This window comes from Vanacampus margaritifer, chromosome 2 (genome assembly GCF_051991255.1).
Source record: "Vanacampus margaritifer isolate UIUO_Vmar chromosome 2, RoL_Vmar_1.0, whole genome shotgun sequence".
NCBI classification, from domain to species: domain Eukaryota; kingdom Metazoa; phylum Chordata; class Actinopteri; order Syngnathiformes; family Syngnathidae; genus Vanacampus; species Vanacampus margaritifer.
Genome location: NC_135433.1, coordinates 24,603,911 through 24,624,025, shown reverse-complemented (window position 1 = coordinate 24,624,025; position 20,115 = coordinate 24,603,911). Strand labels below are relative to the sequence as shown.

General features: G+C 43.4%; 2 protein-coding genes across 2 annotated transcripts; one reads left to right on the top strand and one right to left on the bottom strand.

Moving 5' to 3' along the window:
• Positions 1–397: 397 nt before the first annotated feature.
• srrm2 (serine/arginine repetitive matrix 2) lies at positions 398–15,241 on the bottom strand. The gene is made up of 13 exons (XM_077557478.1): positions 14,329–15,241; positions 13,532–13,786; positions 12,343–12,441; positions 11,399–11,581; positions 9,848–9,931; positions 8,324–8,386; positions 8,220–8,249; positions 7,792–7,908; positions 7,576–7,705; positions 3,645–5,140; positions 1,314–2,660; positions 1,170–1,232; positions 398–773 (listed from the first exon to the last, which is right to left on the bottom strand). The coding sequence occupies exons 2-13, from the start codon at positions 13,777–13,779 to the stop codon at positions 656–658; spliced, it is 3,978 nt and encodes a 1,325-aa protein (XP_077413604.1). The 5' UTR covers positions 13,780–13,786; positions 14,329–15,241; the 3' UTR covers positions 398–655.
• A 197-nt stretch (positions 15,242–15,438) lies between these two features.
• Positions 15,439–18,595, top strand: arl6ip1 (ARL6 interacting reticulophagy regulator 1). Its single transcript, XM_077557486.1, has 6 exons — positions 15,439–15,587; positions 16,296–16,429; positions 16,798–16,917; positions 17,549–17,666; positions 17,739–17,823; positions 18,153–18,595. The coding sequence occupies exons 1-6, from the start codon at positions 15,552–15,554 to the stop codon at positions 18,269–18,271; spliced, it is 612 nt and encodes a 203-aa protein (XP_077413612.1). The 5' UTR covers positions 15,439–15,551; the 3' UTR covers positions 18,272–18,595.
• Positions 18,596–20,115: the final 1,520 nt, after the last annotated feature.

Here is a 20,115-nt window from a genome sequence, read left to right as displayed (position 1 = left end):
TATATGCCATAACACTCGCTAACAATACTAGAAACCAAAGGGCTTTTATCTACTTGGTATTTATATACAAGTACAATTGTTTATTGCTTTACACCCCGCCACCAAAAAAAAACTCACAATTTCATCTATTTGACAATTTGTGAGATCAGTTTTGAGGAAATGAAAGTGTGACTGGTTTGTTCTCTTAACAGTAAAATTTGGCTCAGTGATTAACCAACATTTCTGTTCTATTATCTAAAAAAACCCAAAAAAAACTACACATTTAGTTTTATCATTGGACTGATGAGCTCATTTCACGCTGATGTCCATCAGCGCCACAAAAGGAACTAAAGAAGTTGATTCATTTTCAAATCCTCAAGAACCACCAAAAATGTGTTAACAATCAAGAGCACAGCAATAAAATGTACAATTAACTTTATTATCATCAACCATAGCAAAACAAAACCACATGGTGCAACACATAGGAAATTGATTGAGGACACAGAACACCAGAAGTCACATGACAACCACATGACGCATCCACACTAGTGGTGAGCTGTCAGAAGAGGAAGTGTTGTGCAGCAGGTGTGTCTCTGCTCCGGTTGCTTCACTTCCTGCTGTCAGGAGGAGGAGCTTGTTTAAGGTCAAAGTTCACAAGGCGGCTCAGCAGAGGGGATCAGCGAGGTCGACCCCTTGACTTGGTAAGAGCTCCTCGCATGTGTCGGGGAGGAGAATAGCTCAGCGAGCGAGAATCTCGCAGGGAGTCGGCCGGAACTCTGCGAGGGCGAACGCCACTGTCGGAAAAACAAACAAGACAAACTTCTACATCACAACTTTCACTTAACCTGGTAAATATTTTTTCGGATAATTTTAACACCTGAAGATTTTAACCTCCCTTTACATTTATATTTTGAGTTCTCCATGATTTAAACTTCTTCAGCTTTAACTTTGAAATGTTAACTTCCTGCTTTGAATTTTGCCAATGATTTTCATGTCAATTTCAATAAAATTTCCAGACAATTTTAACTTTATGATTTTAAGTTATTGATGATTTCAACGTACAAATGCTTTAATGCTTTAAAATTCTAGAAGATTACAACTTTTTTATCTGAAGATTTTTATTTCCCTTGGCTTTACTTTTATGTAAACGTGACGATTTTAACTTTGCACTGATTTAAACTTTTTCTCACCTCTTGTCCTTGTCTTTTTCAGTGTCTGAGGATGAGGATTGGGAACGCTGAGCTTTAGCTTTCCTGTTACAAAAAAAAGGGGGAAAAAAGACATCAATGAGGCATCCAGATCAAGTGTGAACACACTTCCGGTTTAATACGTACTCTTTTTCTGGCTGTGCCTCCGAGTCGGAACTGTCTGAAGAGGAGGATGACGAGGAGGACGAGGAAGAAGAGGAGGAGGATGAGGATGAAGAAGATGACGAGCTACTACTCCGGCTTGCTTTCTTGTTCAATTCCTTGCCGTTGACGCCGTGTTCGGTGACCACTTCCTGCCGGGGCGGCGGACGCGCCACAGGCGGCGGCGACTTCCTGCTCATGGCTCTCGACGACCCATTGTGCTCCGATTGGCCGTCGGAGCCTCGCGTGGCCGGCGCTGCAACGGCAACCACGCGAGATAGCGACGAGTCGGACCTGCTTTTTGGCATCCTGTGATCACGCCTTTCATCTTCATGCTGGTTTTTCTTCTCCTGCTCCGGAGGATTTGCGTCTTTCTTGTTTGGCGGCGGCGAAGGTGAAGACGACGATGAGGAGGAGGAGGACGAGGACGAGGAGCTGGAGGAAGAAGACGAAGACGAGGACCCGCTGGACTTGCGAGCGTTTTTCTCCGGTGGCGCTCGTTGCTCCTGCCTGCCTCGAGGGTTGTCTGCTTCGCCATCTTGTTTCCTGGCACCTTCTGAGGACGCAGAGTGACTGGTCCTTTTTGGCGAACGACTGGTCGGCCCTCGCCCTTTTGGGGGTAATGGCGAGCGACTGGGACGCCTCCTCGCTGATGGCGACGGTGAGCGACTGATCCGTTTTCTCACGGGCAACCGACTGGTCTGTGGTGAGCAACTGGTCCGCTTTCTCATGGGCGAGCGACTGGTCTGCCTCCTGACTGGCGAGCGACTGGTCTGCCTCCTGGCTGGCGAGCGACTGGTCTGCCTCCTGGCTGGCGAGCGACTGGTCTGCCTCCTGACTGGCGAGCGACTGGTCTGCCTCCTGACTGGCGAGCGACTGGTCTGCCTCCTGGCTGGCGAGCGACTGGTCTGCCTCCTGGCTGGCGAGCGACTGGTCTGCCTCCTGGCTGGCGAGCGACTGGTCTGCCTCCTGGCTGGCGAGCGACTGGTCTGCCTCCTGACTGGCGAGCGACTGGTCTGCCTCCTGACTGGCGAGCGACTGGTCTGCCTCCTGACTGGCGAGCGACTGGTCCGCCTCCTCAGCAGAGGCAAAGGAGACCGACTGGTCTGCCTCCTGACTGGCGAGCGACTGGTCCTCCTCCTCAGCAGAGGCAAAGGAGACCGACTGGATGGCCTCTTCCGCAACGGTGACGGCGAGCGACTCATCCGCCTCCTGATTGGCGAGCGACTGCTCCGCCTCCTGATTGGCGAGCGACTGCTCCGCCTCCTTCGCGGCGGAGATGGCGAGCGACTGTTCCGTCTTCTGTGGAGCGGCGAAGGTGGGTGGCGGCCCCTAGGGGACAAACGGACATTTGGTCAGGCAATCATCAAGAATGACATTGTGGTTTTCTGCAGGGGTGCAAGATATGGCCTTCAATCAACACTCACTAATGATTTTAACTTTGTTTCTGGATAAGCAAAACTTATTGTCGTCAACTTCCCGATGTTTGCAACTTCTCTTGCGGTAAATTTGTCTATTGTGGAAAATTTCCTAATGATTTCAATTTCCAGACAATTTCAATGCCATAATAATTTCTATTTCCTGTTTAATTCAACTTCCCAATTATTTCAACTTCCTCCAGATTTTAACTTAACCATGAGTTAAACTTCCTGATGAACCAATTTTTTTTAAGCGTATATTTATCGAACAACTTTTAGGGCTCATAAAATAGTGGAGTTAAAAAAAAAAATCTTATTTAATGGACATCTTTGTTTTAAAAATCAGTTACGGCCCACGTGGTTTCGAGGCCGTTTTTTTTCTTTTTTGTTGAGTGGTGGATTGTGTAAGTGTGTTGGTGCTCCTCCCTGATTGGTGGCGCGTAACAAACCTAACAAAAAGTTCCGGGATCTCCCAGGGGCAGTAGCATGGTTTCAAAAGTTAAATAAAAACTTAAACAAGTAAATAGCTCTCTATTGTTTTCTACAGTAAATAAAGTACTGTATTCCAAAATGAAGTATACATTTTTGACTTATCTTAGGTAATTTCAAACAAGAACAGAAGGTGCAGAGAGTTCCCAGGATCAGCAGCATCTCTGAAATTTTAAACAATCAGTTTCCTGAAGCTAACATGTTTTAAATGGATCTATTATCGGCCATATGATTCTTCAAAATGGCCGATGCTGATATTCGTCAAAGATTCAAATGCAGTTGCTCCCTGTTCACTACAAAGTGATTTTTAGTGGATGAACTATCTCGGTCCACTGTACAAATCCCTATTTGGGGAGGAGCAATATGTGAATGATTCCAAATATCCACCAGCTTGTGTTCAACTTCTCACCTGATTAGCGGGCTTCGTCTCCTGGGGCTCCTGGACCTGCTACGTCTGGCGTTCCTTTCCCATCCTCGATCCCGGTCCCACTCCTGGTCCCTGAGGCGGGCTGGAGGAGGACTGCTTCTCCTGGTGCGGGGCAAGGGGTCCTGGTACTGCTTGGGTGGGGTGGCACGGTGGGCCGGTGGAGAGCGGGACCCCCTGGTCGGCTTCTCCCGCAGACTATGGCGGTCCTGCTGGTTTTTGCCTGAAGGGGGGTCCTCAAGGGCTCTTTGAGTGGGTCGCTCTTTGTTGTCTTCCATCCGCTCGGGGGGTCTTCGGGCTTCTTGTGAGCTCTCAGCGCGTCCGTTGGTGACGAACCTTTGAACAGCCGCTCCGATGGAAGACAAGTTTGTCTTTTCTCTTATCTGGGGTTGGTCTTCGTCTTCTGACGATGAGGATGAGGAGGATGACGAAGACGAGGAGGAGGATGACGAAGACGAGGAAGAGTCACTGTCATTGCTGCACTCTTTTTGTTCCTGTGCCTGCTGCTTTGGAGGACTTCTGGTCCTGGTGTCAGGTTTCCGCTGAATTCGCTTTGCCTCGTCTAACTTCCTCCCTCCATCTTCTTGGCTTTTGTCTTGGCGTCCGTTGAAGGGTGGCGAACGAGAAGAAGGACGACGAGAAGTGACGTCCGCTCTCTTTGCGGCCTCCTTACTCTTGGATGTCTGAATCATGTCTCCTCTGTTCCTCCTCTCAGGAGATGGCGACGGGGAGTCGTGCCTGGTCCTTGTGTCTCGTTTCGCGGCATTCTTCTCCTCCTCTGGTTGCGCTCTTCTGCCGCGACCGGTCTTGGCGTCCATTTTGGGAGGTGAAGGTGAAGGGGATTCATGTTTGGTTCTTGTGTCCCGCTTGCCAGCGTTCCTCTCCGCCGGTTCCATACCTCTGCTACGAGCGATCCTGGAGTCCACTCTGGGAGGTGAAGGAGAAGAGGAGTCATGTCTGGTCCTTGTGTCCCGCTTCCCTGCGTTCTTCTCTTCCTCTCGTTCGGCTCCTCTGTTGCGAGCAGTCCTGGCGTCCGCTCTGGGAGCTGAAGGCGAAGAAGAGTCGTGTCGGGTTCTTGCGTTCCGCTCTTCCGCTTTTCTGCTTCGACCAGTCCTGGCTTCCATTTTGGGAGGTGAAGGAGAAGAGGAGTCACGTCTCACCTTCTGAGGAGGACACGGCTTTGCTTTGTCTCGCTGTTCTCTGCTCCCTGAACGCCTTCCCCGTCCTTTGTCACTTTCTGGACTTTTTGATCTTCTACCTCTCTGTTTGCCCGTTTCTTTGCTCCTGGAGCTCCTCCGGGTGTCCTCCTCATTGTCCCTCTTTCTTTTGTCCATCTCTTTACTGCGTGAACGCCGTCTTTCGCTGGGTCGCTCTTTGCTCCTCTCAATCTCTTTCTTTCTGTCGGCCTTTGGAGGCGAGGACGGGGAAGAGGAGTCTCGTCTCCTCCTGGGAAGGGAGGCCACTGTCCTCTCTTTCTCTTTCTAGTGGCAGACAGACAGAACAGGAAGACAGTGGGCATGTGTAGTGACTATTGAGAGTTTACTAGCTGTTGGGAGGGGGGGGGCTGGGTTTTACCTTCCTTATCGTACCTGTAAATTGACTAATAATCACCCGCTAGGCCTTACAGTGTCCATTCCCCACCTTGGTTACAGTTATTTGAAGTACAAATCGGGGTCGAGATGATGAAGTAATGTTGTGAAAATTTTGACTTCGATACTATAAGCTGCATACCTCAATACCGGTAGTTGAAATGATACCATGGCAAAAACGTAAAACGGTAAAAAAGCAATGAAATGATATAGCTGACTGCTAAACAACTTCAAATTTGTTTTATTTGCATTAATACTAATGGGGTTGCCAAGATTAGTCGACTAGGCACAACAACGTCGCCGGTCAAAATCGTCGACAATTCATATTAATGGGTGACGAGTTGTTTATGAATTGCTTTATTTGGTGCGCTGTTTTCCTATCAAAAACTGCCTTGTCTTGCACTACTCCCACTGGAGTGTCATGGCTAACCCGTTAGCAACAGAACCTGAAACCTCAGGCGCCAAAATACTTACGATGCAAACCTCCCTTCCATGGCACCGCGGCAGTGATAAAGCAGCATTTATTTATCAATAAGGCCAATGACTGGTTCCAGACATGTCGTCATCAATGTGCAGCTGCGCAAACCACCACCCCGGGAAAACAGCTGCCATTAACTCATTTGCCCCCAAAAATGTATAAATACGTTCAATTTTGAAGGGGATTGCTTCAGTGAAAATGCCTGAGAGTGAATGAGTTAATGATGAAGAGAGGACAACAATGGCCTCTAAACAGATTAATGCTCGGACCTTTGATGAGCTGCAAGCCCTTTAAACATTATTGAATGCAGTCTTCTGCTTTCTGCAATACAGCGTTCCCCGGTTTGTTTTTTTTACAGCGTATGCACGCGGAGTCAGACAGCTCAGCGCGCCGCCAGCCATACGCCCCACGGCTCACGCAAGCCCCCGTCGGCCATGAGCGCTCGAGTGGAGTTTGTCGTGCCGAGACCGCCAGACGATTAGACCCACACGGGCAGGCGCAGGCCACCAGGCAGCAATGCGCTCCTGAGCCTCCCGGTCAAAATGGATTTCTCAGCTTCATATCATCATCATTAAAATTAGGAGTGTCATTTCTAACAGCTATTTTGTTGTTGTTGTTGTTGTTGTGTGTTTTTAATTACTATTCTTATTAATTTAATTTAATTCTGGTTTTATTATTATTATTTTAAAATCTACAAAGGTTTGAACACAGAGTCCTACTGTATTTAAATAAGAGGTACAGTGTGAGAAAATGTTAACGCCTATCAAGAAAAGTGCATGTGTCAAGTGTGTGATGAGGTGTTACTTAAAACATATATAATAAATAAATTAAATATAGTACAAACGAAAAAACATTTAGAATAAACAAAAAAAAAAATCTACTGTATACTGTGCTGTATAATAAAAAAAAGTATTTTTTTAATGGGAAAAATGACTAAATGAAAAAAGAATATACAGTATACGATGAATGAAAAAGCATTCATAATAAATAAAAAATCATACCAAAATAAAAAAAACATTATCATAAATGACAAAATAAATATAAAATAAAATTAACTCGGATATACATGATCGCGGGTAGTTTTTGGAACGCAACACCCGCGAGAAACGAGGGAACACTGTATTTATTTGATGTCTTCTGGCTGAAATGGCCACAAACCAAGCACCGGGTACAAATAAACATCCGCGCTCTCCATTATTTTCGCCTGTGTGTGTGCCGTGCATGCTGGCAGCTGTCGCTTTAGCATGATGTCACTGGCAAGATGAGGAGGGGCTGCTGGGTGGTGGCCGTGGCAGTGGAGACGCACTGCTTTTTGGTGTAGCGCCAAGTAGAGCAGAGCAGAGTAGGGTAGGGTAGAGTAGGATAGGATAGATACCGTCTGTGGAAACGAGGCTATAAAGCAGAGGTGGGCATCAAGGGTCCTGCAGGTTTTGCATGTTGCTCTTCTCCAACACCGCTGATATATGATCAGTTCATCAGCAAGCTCTGCATAAGCCTGACAACCATCCTGTTGATTGGAATCAGCTTGTGTTGGAAGTGAGAAACCTCCAAAACCTTCAGGACTCCGGCCCTCCAGGACCAAGATTGCCCACCTCTGCTACAGAATCTTGGAGATCCATTTAATTACAGGACGAGGATTTAACGTGATGCATGTCACACACGGGCTTCCGCCTTATGTGCAACAGCAGACGCACACCGGCCCCATCTGACAGAGTGGGAGCGCTTTCGCCAGATTATTATTTTTTTTGGTAGCTTTTCTTTAGTTGGCTGTGTGTAAACCTCCTAACCTCATACGTTGGTGCACTCGCGAACCAGGGATTACAAATACTCAAGTTAGAGTGCACCTTACCTCATCACCTCCTCGACGTCGTGGGCTTTGCTCGTCACGGCCTCGTCTCCTGTCCGGGGATCTTGGCCTTCGTCCATTGTCGACTTCTTGTACCTTGCTCTGACGCGATCGCAAAGGTGCAGGCGAGCGACTGTTAATATCCCAGAAAGAAATTGGGATAAGTTAATAAAATGGACAATGAATAAAATCGAACAAATTAACGGTCAAGTGTTACACCTGCGGGATGAATTGGACGAGACGCTCCGCTGTGGCGCTGTCTGTGTCTTTGCGGGACTTTTATTCGCGCGCTTCTTTTTCTTCTTTGACGCCTTCTTCTGCTTCTCGTCCGAGGAACTGAGGAGAGAACAAATATACTGTACTGTTGTTTCGTTTTATTTCACCTGTTGCTGCTGCTCACCAGTCAACACTGGTGGGAAGTAACCAAGTACAAATACTTTTACTGCATTTGTTTTTCCAAAATTTCCCAACAAATTCCAACATTTAAAAACTTTTCTGTACTCTCCTTTGTACTCTAACTTTATCTGTACTTTTGTAACCTTTACTTTGGTAAAGGAGTTGAATCAGTAGTACTACTTTTACACAAATACAGTATTTGTACTTAAAATTGAGTACAGAATGCAAATACTTCAAGAGGCAAGTCCTACCTGTCGTCTTCCTCCTCCACTGAGGACTCACTGAAAAAGAAATTAGAAGTCAAGAGCTGAGGACGGTCAAGTTGGACATGAAACAGTGAACCAAAGTCAAATACCGTTTCTTCTTCTTTTTCTTTGATTTTTTCTCTCGGCAAGGAGGTGGAGAGGGACTCTGTGAGCTGAAGATGATACGGCGGCGACAACTTATTGAGATGACATTTTCAACTCATGAGGTTTCATCTGTTTACTGACACAGAAATGGCGTTTTAGAGCCTAAAAATAATTATAGATAGCCTCCAATGGGCTTTAGGCCAAGTGCCACTACCACTAGTATGACATAAAACTTCAATTCACACAAAGACACAATTGGGAGCACAGACATTTTAGTGCATGTTTGTTGAAAGCTTGAATTTGGGGTAAAAACTGTGTGTTTGGCGCCATCTTATATAAACACAATTTGGCTGTTTGTCCTCATTACACGAGAAGTCAGTTGTTATGTCACCTGTAAAGTGTGATGGTAGTCGCTCCGCAACCCACCGGTTCAGGTTAGTGATTTTATTAGCATAGCATTTGGTTGGTTTATTTCACATTGCCTTTCGTAGTATAGACATATAGATTGTAGTTTTCACTGCTGCTGTCAATCACAGCCACACTACGCCCAACCCTCTTCTCATTCGCAACCCAAGGGTCCTCCAGGCAACACCTCCTTTGAGCGTCAATTTCAAATTTTAGTGAAAGGTGGAGCAAGAGTCTGGCTTCCTGTTCATCTACCCTTTTAAGTATCAGTGTCTGGTTTCGGCAGCCTACCCTTTAGAGCTGTCAAAATTAATCGACAAGTAATCGATGATCAAATTAATTGACAACTATTTTAATAATAGAGTAATCGTTTGGAGCCATTTATTAATTTTAAATTGTCCAAGTCCTCTGATTTCAGCATATCAACAGTAATTGTTCACTGATATCTGTAGTCATTCATGCAAGAAGTCTGATTATCTTCTTTGTTTAGTAAAAATAAGACATTTGCAAACATCTGCTTTTACTTTAAAAAACAATGACAGAACCGGTAACATAGTACAAGACCAATCCCCCCTTTTTTCATCAGTATACAAATACAACGTATGAAATAACCACCAATCACTGGTTAATAAACAGTAATCAGGGAAAAATGCTTTTGTGATACACTTTAATACAAAATTAAAATGAATCCTGTTAGTTGATTAATCGATTGAATAATGGATAGATTAATCGATTCTAAAAATATGCGATAGTGATAGCACTAGCAGCCTTCATATGTACCCGATACCTTGAAATAAAGCTGATATCGGCACAACACCGATGCTGGTGTGGTAGTCGTCCATATTTTAAGAATATAGGAAAAGTTTACGAACGTATGGTTAACGTTAATAAAGAGTGTGGGGAAATAAATAATGAATGTCCCCCATAAGTATTTAATTGTTCTGTCTGTCACTTTCTAGCACAGTGAGAGGAACATTGTTATTTGTAGTAAATTAATGTCGGACAAATTAAGAGAAATTGGTTAATTTCCCTTAGTAGAGTAGTGATCAAGAGTCCACGTTACGGTTTTCTGTTCTTTTTGCTCATATCCGCAAACATGTTTATTCTATTTGATCTTAGCTTACCCGGCTCTCTTCTTGTTCTTCTTTTTCTTCTTGCGACTGCGTTTCTTTGGTGGGGAATCCGACTCGTCCGAATCCTCAACCAGCCTGCGGACGACCACACACGTATACAGAGCTGATTTTCAAAATTATTGTACATTTTTGCACAAAATGGCATGAGTAAAGAATGATAGAGACAAGTTGAAATTAAACTAAAATCAACAAGGTACGACAGAAGAAAGAGGACTGGCAGAGGTGCGTGTAATTGTGCTATGGGGTGTTGAGAGGCATTTTGAGGAGCATACATTTTTTGGGGAGAAAAGAAAAGAATGAAGTGGTTTTTTGGTTGTTTTTTTTAAAGAATGAGCAGCCGGAGTAATGTTTGCAGGGATCAGTTCTGGACAACTTGCATGAATAGGGACCACGCATAGTCGTCCAATTATTTCAGCCACTGAAATTTTTCAGCCGAAAATGAGAAAAATATGCATTTTTGGCTGAAATAAAATTTGAGCTGGAAAATATTACCGAAATAGGATGTTGTGGTAACGCAAGCAAAAAAAAAAAACTGCTGCAAGCAAGCGTATGTTCGAATTAAACGCCGGGGTGAGAGTTCCGCCTCAATGTTAATTCATGAGCAGTAGCCGAAAGCTAGCGTCTTGAGGCTAACCCGGTCGATGCCATCTCAAATCAGCGGCGAGGAATAATGGCAACGGCACAAGGTTTTAGCGGAAAGCAGTATCGTGATCTTCGTATGGTGAGTGCGCCAGCGAGAGAAGAGGACGCAGAAGACAACACAAGGCAAGTGTGTGCGTGTAGCAGCTACGCGCTAGCTTACAGCAATCAAACTTCTTCTGCAACTGAAGTGTCGTAGCAAATTGTTTGCTGCTTAAATGCAAATAAAGCCCCCGTTGAATAAGCAAAACGGCACCCGGTTCCTTTACATGATAAATTAATTTATTTCATATGACCGAGACGAAAGCTGCATTATCAACAGCGACCCAAATCAATTGAGGTTGATGAGTGACGACACTCGAAAAAGTTCACAAAAGTAAAGCTTCATTTCCAGATTATTACGTCCAACAATGTGCAGAAAAGCACTGTGTCTGTGTGCTAACGACAACTTTATTTATCATAGAATAACAAATGCAATGACATGATACTGCACTGTGTGCTTACTGTATGCTTGTGGTTATTCTCATTCATCCACCTCATTTATTTCTCGATCATTACGGTAGTAATATGTGTTGTGGAGTGGACTTGGACTGTAGCTAATGGTGAATCTGAGTGATATTAAACATAGTTTTTTATTTTGATTTTTTTTTTTAAATATATATATATTTTATTATTATTATTATTTTCAGCGTTTCGGTTTTCGGCCAAGCGTTTCTCATTTTCGGTTATCGTTTTGACCCAAAATTTTCATTTCGGTGCATCCCTAATTGTCATAATGGTCGATATTTTCTTCTATGGTAAATAAACCACTATTCACCAGGGTAATTAACTCCTGTTCGTCCTGAGACAGGAAGTAATCTCGCTTTATGCTACTCCTGAAAAGATTAAAAAATGTGTACTCACGTGTATTTCTGCTGCTGCTTCTCCCGTTCCAAACGCTCCTGCTCGCGCTTCTCCTTCTCCTTCTCCTTGCGGTCGGCATGGAAGGACGAGCCGTCCACATAGTCGCTGGAGATGCCAAAGGCGGCTCGGAGCCGATCGTTCTTCTGCTGGTTGGCCGCCGCCAGGGCGTGCGTTTCTGTTATACTGAGCGGACCAAAAACCCTCAGGTCAATAAAATCTGAATAATTCACACAACAAATAAAGTACTTTTGTTAAATAATCTAGGTCAGAGACATCAGTAATGCAGAATTTGACATTTTTGATTCCACATAATGCGGGTTCCGAATAACTTTGCACCTATCAACTATAGAGAATTCCACATCGGTGGAGGAAGCAAGAAAACAAGCTCGGAGTTTGTCATCATTCCAGGAGGATTAACTAAGGAAATCCAAGTCTCCAACCGCTGGACATTGGCGTAAACTGGGCCTTCATATTGAAGTTCAGAGCAGCGTTTGTGCACTGGATGGGAGAAGGCGAACACACTTTCACCAAACTGGGAGGCAGCATTGGGCGAGTACGCCACTGTATGAGAATGAATTGCGGACGCCTGGGCAAGCGTGTTAGCGTGCACTGTTGTTTGAGCTTTTGCGAAAGCCAGCATCATTGCTAAACAGCTACACGGCAGCGAGACTGACGCCGATAATGACAAGGGGGAACCTGGCAAGTTTAATGGAGAAATTGCTCAACTGTTCAATTCGGATCCAGAAGATGAGGACTGTGATTGATTTGTGGATGAAGGCTGGTCAAAAATAATGTGAGTACATTGTTAAATCACCCAAAATATGTCTATATTCATTGACAAAGTGTTTGTTTGATCCAGCATGAGGTGCGTCACGTGCGAATGATAAGAATAGCAACACATATTCCTCAATTTGAGCCAGGAAAATCGTTAGCTGTTGTCTCACCTGGCTTTGTCACCAGCGGCGGGAAGAGGCGGCTGATGTTTTTCCTGCAGCATCATTCGGAAGCTGTTCACCTTCTCCTCGATCTCCTCTGCCGAGTATCTGAGGTGACAAGCAGACAGCGGTGTGGAAAGATAAATGAATAAAAAGCAGCACGGATGCTCCTGGAACAAACTTTGTTTGGTTGATCACATCACTTCAGGGTAAAATCAACGACATAATAACTAAAACGTTCAACAGCTGCAGAAATTGCATGTGAATACTGAAGATTAAAAGGTCGTCAAAATTAATTAAATGCAGAATGTGAAATCAAAAAATTTATAATATAGTGCTAATATCATAGGAATGGCAAAATCTAGGGCAATGGTTTTGAAATCGGTTGAGAATTGTGGAAGAACTGGGTTTTGAAACAATAATAATTTTGCCTAAGAAAATGTAGAATAGCGCAAAAAGTGGGAATTTAGGGTATGTGAATAATGGTTCCACAAATGTCATCAAAGAGCAAAACAGATGGAAAATGGACTGTGGAAAAAAACAATTGGTCTATAAACACGGAATGATAATGTGACTCCATAAAAAGTTTGATTAATATGGACATTTTGTCTTAGAAAATGTGGAATGTTGAAAAAAAGGTAATTTGTGGAATGTGAATAATACTACCTGCATTTCATGAATAAGATGAATACCTTAAATTGGAATTCTTTGAACAACTGAGGAATATGAAGGATGTGTAAAATTAGGTAAAAGTCTCAGAATTTAACGGAATGTTTCTTCACTGAAAATTTGCGATTGTGGGTAAAGTGGGCATTTGAGTGGCCATTTCAAAAAACATTGCCCAAATAAGTTCAATATTTCAACGTCGTATGAGTTTCCATCAGACTCCTGAACGAATGACATCTCCATCTGTCAACCACCCTTATTTTACACATATTTTTCTTCTGTAATCCTGCTCACTTGAATGTTTACACTGTGCAATATCTCTGCAGCCTGCAATACTTCAATATTCCAATCTTTGCTCATCATATTTATTTCTATTTGCAATAATTAGGGTGTTACTCCTATCGTTATTTGTACCTCTTTTATATTAATGGAGGGAGACTAGCAAGATAAAAAATATATATATTACACAATGCAGTACTAATAAAAAGCGGCGTAGACCATCATAGACGTCATTATCAGTTTGCCACCTTACCCCTGCTCCTCCATCATGTCCTGGAACTTGGCGCACTCCAGTTCTAGCTGCCGCTTCCGCTGGTGCTCCAGGATTTCGGCATTGGGCTGCCGGTTGAGTTGACTCTCCAGCCGCTCGCGGTCTTTCTCATCGCGCTCGCCACCACGGTCATCGCGGGGCCGCTTGGCTCGCAGCGTGGACAGGTTGCGCTGGACGTAGCCATTGGTGCCACTACCCCGGGGAGTGGTCAGGCCGATGCCATTATACATGGCGGCTCTGAGGAGGGAAAAGGCTTTGCAATCATCAATAAATTAGTACTCGATTATTCGAGTAATTGTTGCACCTCTACAGTTATGTCCTGATGATTTTTTTCGGGAAAGGCTTATTTGTACATTAGTCAACATGTTTTAACTGCGTTAACATTTGACAGACAGGAAAGCAAGTGTGTTGTTAAATCATGCATGTAGAAGACAAGATCTTTATTGAATCACTCAAGATTCAGTTTGACGTGTGCTACAGATACAATTGTGACTCTTAGGCCCTTATTAACATCTCGTTTTATCAATCGATTGTTTCCTTAATTAAGTAGTTTAAGAAAAGATTTAAGCACGTGCGCATGGGCATTCGTAGACGTCGTTTTGTACAATTTGGTTAGAAAGGGTGAAAATGTGTTCATTAACTACCCGTAGCATATATTTAGAACAGAAAGTGTAGTGGCGAACATCGCCACGGGCCTGAACAACTGTACAGGCCTAGCTAACAAGCATTTAGCAACTAGCTGGAAGGCTAGCAGCTGAGCTAAGGCGCCTGTTACGTACCACACTTTTCTCCGCTCCGGGAGAGACACGTCGCCGGTAGGAACAGGAAATAACCTTCGTCTGGTCTTTATTTGCAGTTCGTTTAATCGCCGGTTGTCTGAAGAAAGTATGACAAAGAAGAAGAACGAGTGAAGACTGTTAGCTCTTAGCTAAGCCACACGCAAACGAAGGAGGGACGAAATAAAAACCACTTGACATCTACGTCACAAAGACGCGCTGGAAAAACCTGGTGCGTTCACTGTCCCATGAACGACCTCCGTTCGTTGGGATCCCAAATGTTAATACAGTAAACAAACAATTAATTTAACATAATAAACGCTTTTATTTATATCATTAAATAAGTCATATCAGGTATATTCATTATCTAAATCGTTCATCCTCACTGGGGTCGCGGGCACATTTTATTTTTTTATTTTTACTTCTCCTATTTTTTTTAACCGGCGGGTACACGCTTCCATAATTCTGTAATACTTATATTGTGCTACTGTTACTGTTAACTTGAGTAAATAACCATGCCTGTGTCGGTAGCAGATGTGATCGGGCTGCTCGATTGCATCGGGGTCGCCTACAGATGACGTCACACTAAATGATTGGCTGGAAATTATCCGTTTACAATTGTTCAATAAAGTTATATGATAAAAATGACGGTAAAACATTGGAAAGATTAATAAAGATGTCATTAAAATAACAAAATGTATAGACTAAAATTGTAAAAACGTGAATAAACCTAAGAATATAAAAGCAGGATACTTTAAGAATGTGTGTATTTATCATTTATTCAATCTATTCTATTATTTATTCAATATATCTTGCGTTTATATTTATAGGTTTATTTACGTTTTTACAATTTCAGTCCGTACATTTTGTTGTTTAAATTACATCTTTAATAATTTATTTCCAATGTTTGACGTCTACTGGATAATTTCCGGTCAATCCTGTATCCGATGTATACGATCTGGCAGCCTGATCACATCTGGTACTGACACCGGATCAATGAAGTGTATTGAAGCCAAAGTGAAACAAACTCCATCTCCCATGATGCCCAACGCCTCGTTAGACGCAGGCGCTCCGGATCAAATCAGCCTGTCAAGTCTTCTCAGTTCGACCGTAGGGACGCTGAGCAAACTGTCTCTGTGGCTCTCTGTTCAAAGATCTTCTCTTATTTTTTTATTTTTACAAATTTAAAACACAGACATTTCAAACACGTTTCTACTTGAGCAACCATGGTCGAAGGAGACAACAAGAGCGCCAACATGCTGGTTAGTATGAAGATGACGTTGGTGTCGTCGTTATCGAAGGTTAGCTTGTGCTAATCCGCGGCTTTTGATGCTTCTTGAAGGACCTCGGCTGTTAGCTGCCGGTTGCACGCACACTACCTTCTGTTTCATGGCGGTCGTTAATGTAAAGCTTCAGATTTTTTTTTGTCTAGTTACTCTGCTGCTACTCGACGGTGACTTGACTACGTCCTCTGCTACCATGCTAAGCAGCTAGCGGTCCAGCCTTGCCTGAAGTTATCCTTGTGACTTGCGGTTTCTCCCACATGACTGCTTTCACGTTGAAAGTAATCAATGAATGTAGCACAAGGTTCCAAACTACATATTTTTTTAGGCATAGCATTTAGCGGCAAAAGTTTAGACACAGCGTAAACTTTAAAAACAAATTATACAACTTAAATATTAAAAAATGTAATGTTGATCTATTTTTGACCTAGATAGCCTTTGTTTTTATATATTTATTAATTATATATCATTATGAAAGCTGATACTTTAGCAGTGGAAGCAATACATTAAAACACAAATAACAGACACCATAAGACACTAAACCAATACTGAGTCAAAAGCCAAAAGAATAAAAATCATTTTTTAAGACGAGTGCCTATTAGCAGCAGCCAGAAGGTCATTCCATAAGGAGGAACCAGCAACAGGAAAAGGATATGTTGTGATGTCATGTGATGTGTTGCGGCGCAGGCGCAGGAAACGGCGCAGTTGGAGGAGCAGCTTCAGGCGTGGGGCGAGGTGATCCTGGTGGGCGATCGTGTCCTGCGCTGGGAAAAGCCGTGGTTTCCTGGAGCGCTACTGGCCGTCACCACCACGCTATTCCTGTGAGTCTGCCATGCCTAAATCGCGAGATAGTATCGTGAGTGCTCCTGGGATGTGTAGTGAGTGGAGGTTGCCATTCACAATTTAATTGAATTGTTTTTCTCTAGCGCAAAATCACAACATATCTTATCTCAGGGTATTTTACACATCACACTCCTCCATTACTACGAGACAGAGCAAAGAAAATGAGTGAGACAGACGGTGTGACGGTCTCCGAGACACTATATCACAAGAAAATGTTTTTTTTAGGAACTATCTTGGTCCACTCCATACAAACCCCTTTGTAGCGACTCTGCAATGATTCTGAATGTTGCCATTGCTTGCGAGTCCCGTTGGCAACCATCTTATGTCTACTTCTTGTCCCTCTCAGGCTGATTTACTACTTGGACCCGTCGGTGCTGACGGGCGTGTCGAGTGGTGTCATGCTGCTGTGCATGGCTGACTATCTGGTACCCACGCTGGCACCCAGAGTCTTTGGCTCCAACAAGTGGTGAGAACGTTGCAGCGTCTACTTCCTGTGTGCCTTTTATACCGTGTCTTGGTAGTCCACGTCCGTGTGTGTACTTGTACATACTATATTGTGAGGACCAAAATACGTCTTTAACTCTTTGACTGCCAAAAATGTTAAATAACGTTTAGTAAAATCCTATGGAGGAGTGCCAAAGACGTTAAAAGACGTTTTTTTTTTTTTTTTCAAAACAGAGGGGAAACTAACCATTTTCTATTGTTGATTACTGAAAAACGGAATAAGGTAGAAACAAACTTTTTTTTCTGATGAAAGATGAGTCCAATCTTTCATTTGGTAGTATGTGTGTTTCCATAGTCCAAACACATAATTTTCTGTGGACCTTGAAAGATCAGTCAAAAATGCTTAAATCAGCTGGCACCCACGGCATCCCTTTTCTGAAAACGTCTGGCAGTCAAAGAGTTAACCAACAGATTGAGGACATTTTCGTCACAACTCAAGACCTCTTTTTGAGGGTCAAGACTTGGTTTTAGAGTTTAGGTTTGAATTGGGTTAGGCTAAGAAATGGGGGTAGGCAATCATTTTTGATGGTTAGGGGGAGGGGCTAGAAAATGCATTATGTCTATGGAAGTCCTCAAAAGTATCTGTACGTCAGGACCACAGAGCAGCAGCAGCGCTTCCACGAGATCTGCGGCAACATGGTGAAGACACAGCGCCGCCTGCTTGGCTGGTGGCGCCGTTTGTGCACACTCAAGGAAGAGAAGCCAAAAATGGTAAAAATAAATGAAAATGCCGCCTGGCCCAAATGAGCCCCGGTGACCGTGTGGTCCGATGTCATTTCTCAGTACTTTGCGTCGGTGATTAGCAGCCTGCTGGTGGTGGCCTGGATTGGACAGCAGGTGCACAACCTCTTGCTCACCTACCTAATCGGTTAGTAAGCGCACAATAGACACAAAAAGTATTGTCAGCCTTTGACTGTGCATGTTCCCCTCTCAAAATTATGACAGAGGTGTGATATGATGACAATGACATAATTTACAAATTTAAATCAAATTCATTCTTTCAAAATCCTACAATGTGATTTCTATGTTTTTTTTTTTTTTTTTTACATTCTCTCACAGTTGAAGTACACTTATGATTAAATAATTACAGACCTCTGTCATCATTTAAGTGGATGAACTTGTACAAACCATGGCAGACTAAATTGTTTTTTTGCCCCACTGTATTTCATTCACTCTATGAATTTTTTGTTGTTTCAGTGAGCTTGTTGCTTCTGCTGCCGGGCCTCAACCAGCATGGCGTCCTGTCCAAGTATGCCGCCATGGCCAAGAGAGAAATCAATAAGCTGATCAAGAACAAGGAGAAGAAAAACGAGTAGACTCGCAATGCAAAAAACACACACGCACGCACACACACACACAGACTACTGACTTGTTAACTAGCATTGCGACGGCAGACTTCTTGTCATCTTTGTCATTTGTGTGATCATGTAGCTGCTCGTCTTCATCATCTTTCAAGTCAACTGGATAGCAAGCAGTAAAAGTGCAAGTAATACAAAAAAGAAAACCTGCTGCTAGCTGAACTCTGGCCCCGCCCACTCCTCTGCTGTCATGTAAATATGCCCCTCCCGCTCTGGTGTGTTTGTGTTCTGTCGTGACTCATTTGAATCTTTACAATGTGAATAAAGTTGACTTAAAACATTTATTGTGCTGCTCGCTTTTTAATTCACTTTCTTTCCCTTATTTGGGGTCGGATTTTGGGGAGCCCAGACTTCCCTCTCCAGCCACTTCGTCCAGCTATTTTAGGGGAATCCCAAGGTGTTCCCAGGCCGACAGGGAGACGATCTCTCCAGCGTGTCCTTTGGTCATCCCCGGCCACTGAGGTCTTTAAAGTATTGTTTCCAGCGATTGACAATGTGCCAAGTTAAGGTCAGCAGCAGCACCCCAGTGTTGATGGTGAATTACTTTCCCCTACTGAGACATCAGATGGTGGACCAGAATGTCTTTGAAGCCATCCGGAAGTCTTTCTCCATGGCTTCACTACTACTCCCACGCTCAATTTTTTTGCCTCAGTGACCATGCACCGCCTCCCCAGGATGTGGATGAAGTTCTGTCATAGTTGGGAGTTGAAACTCATTCTGACGGGGAACTCTGCTTGATTTTTCCCAAGTCCCCAGCAGACCATCATGATGTGTGGTATTGGTCCTCTGGTCCCTCAGAGCTGTAGGGGTCAGACAAACCCCTGCGCCACCGTAGGGTAACGGCTCATGGAGGGGAGCTTGTTTGTGTGTGTGTGTGTCAAATACAAATTTAAATTCAATGACCTTTGGTTATGCAAGCACTGTTAAGATGATCATCAGTGAAACATGATAGGAATTTGTGATAAAACGAAATCAACAAACAGCTTGTTCATCAACTCAAAGAATAAAGCACATTTTGTTCCCAATTAAGTCTGATTGCAGTCAAATTTGCACAAGAGAAGTTATTCTAATTGATATATATATTTGTCAATCTGACAACACTTTCTTTGTGTAAAAAAAGAAGGAGGGTACGACTGACTTCAAATATCCGCCTGGAAACAAAAGCTCGCTTGAATGTCATCTGAATACACACCTTAATATTGTTCAATGAACTGTCACTTTAAAGAAGCACTAAGGAACTTTTCAACCTTAATCAAATGGTTTCATAACACTTCTAATGAAACATGGACTTAAAACTAGTCGAATGGTACCTTTGCCATGGCCTGAGGCGGTCTGTATCATTTTTACTGGCACTAAGCAACTTTGAGGAGGACGGTAGGAACACTGCCACACAAAAAACAACTAATTTGCTGACTCGTGCTTTATGGCATAAATCACTTCCCCCTTTACCCAATCATTATAAAGATGGAAGTCAATTTGAATGTCGACGCACAATTACTGCTTTCCTTGCAGAAGCTGCAAAACAACTGAAAAGTTAAGTCTGAGGAGACAGAAAAGATAAAGGGAGGCCACCCACATAAAAGGACAGTTAAGGAACAACATAGGCCTGGCATGAGCTTGAAAACGACGCAATGCGCTTGTCCTCATGGGAAATGTGGTCTTCCTTCAGGCATAACATTACCGCTTTTGTCCATACAGCACCGCTATAATCAACATAAACTGAAAGTTCCTGAGTGTTGCTTTAAGTCATATTTACAATGTTCTGTAATTAACTTAATTGTGGCAGGAGAAGGATTAAGTTA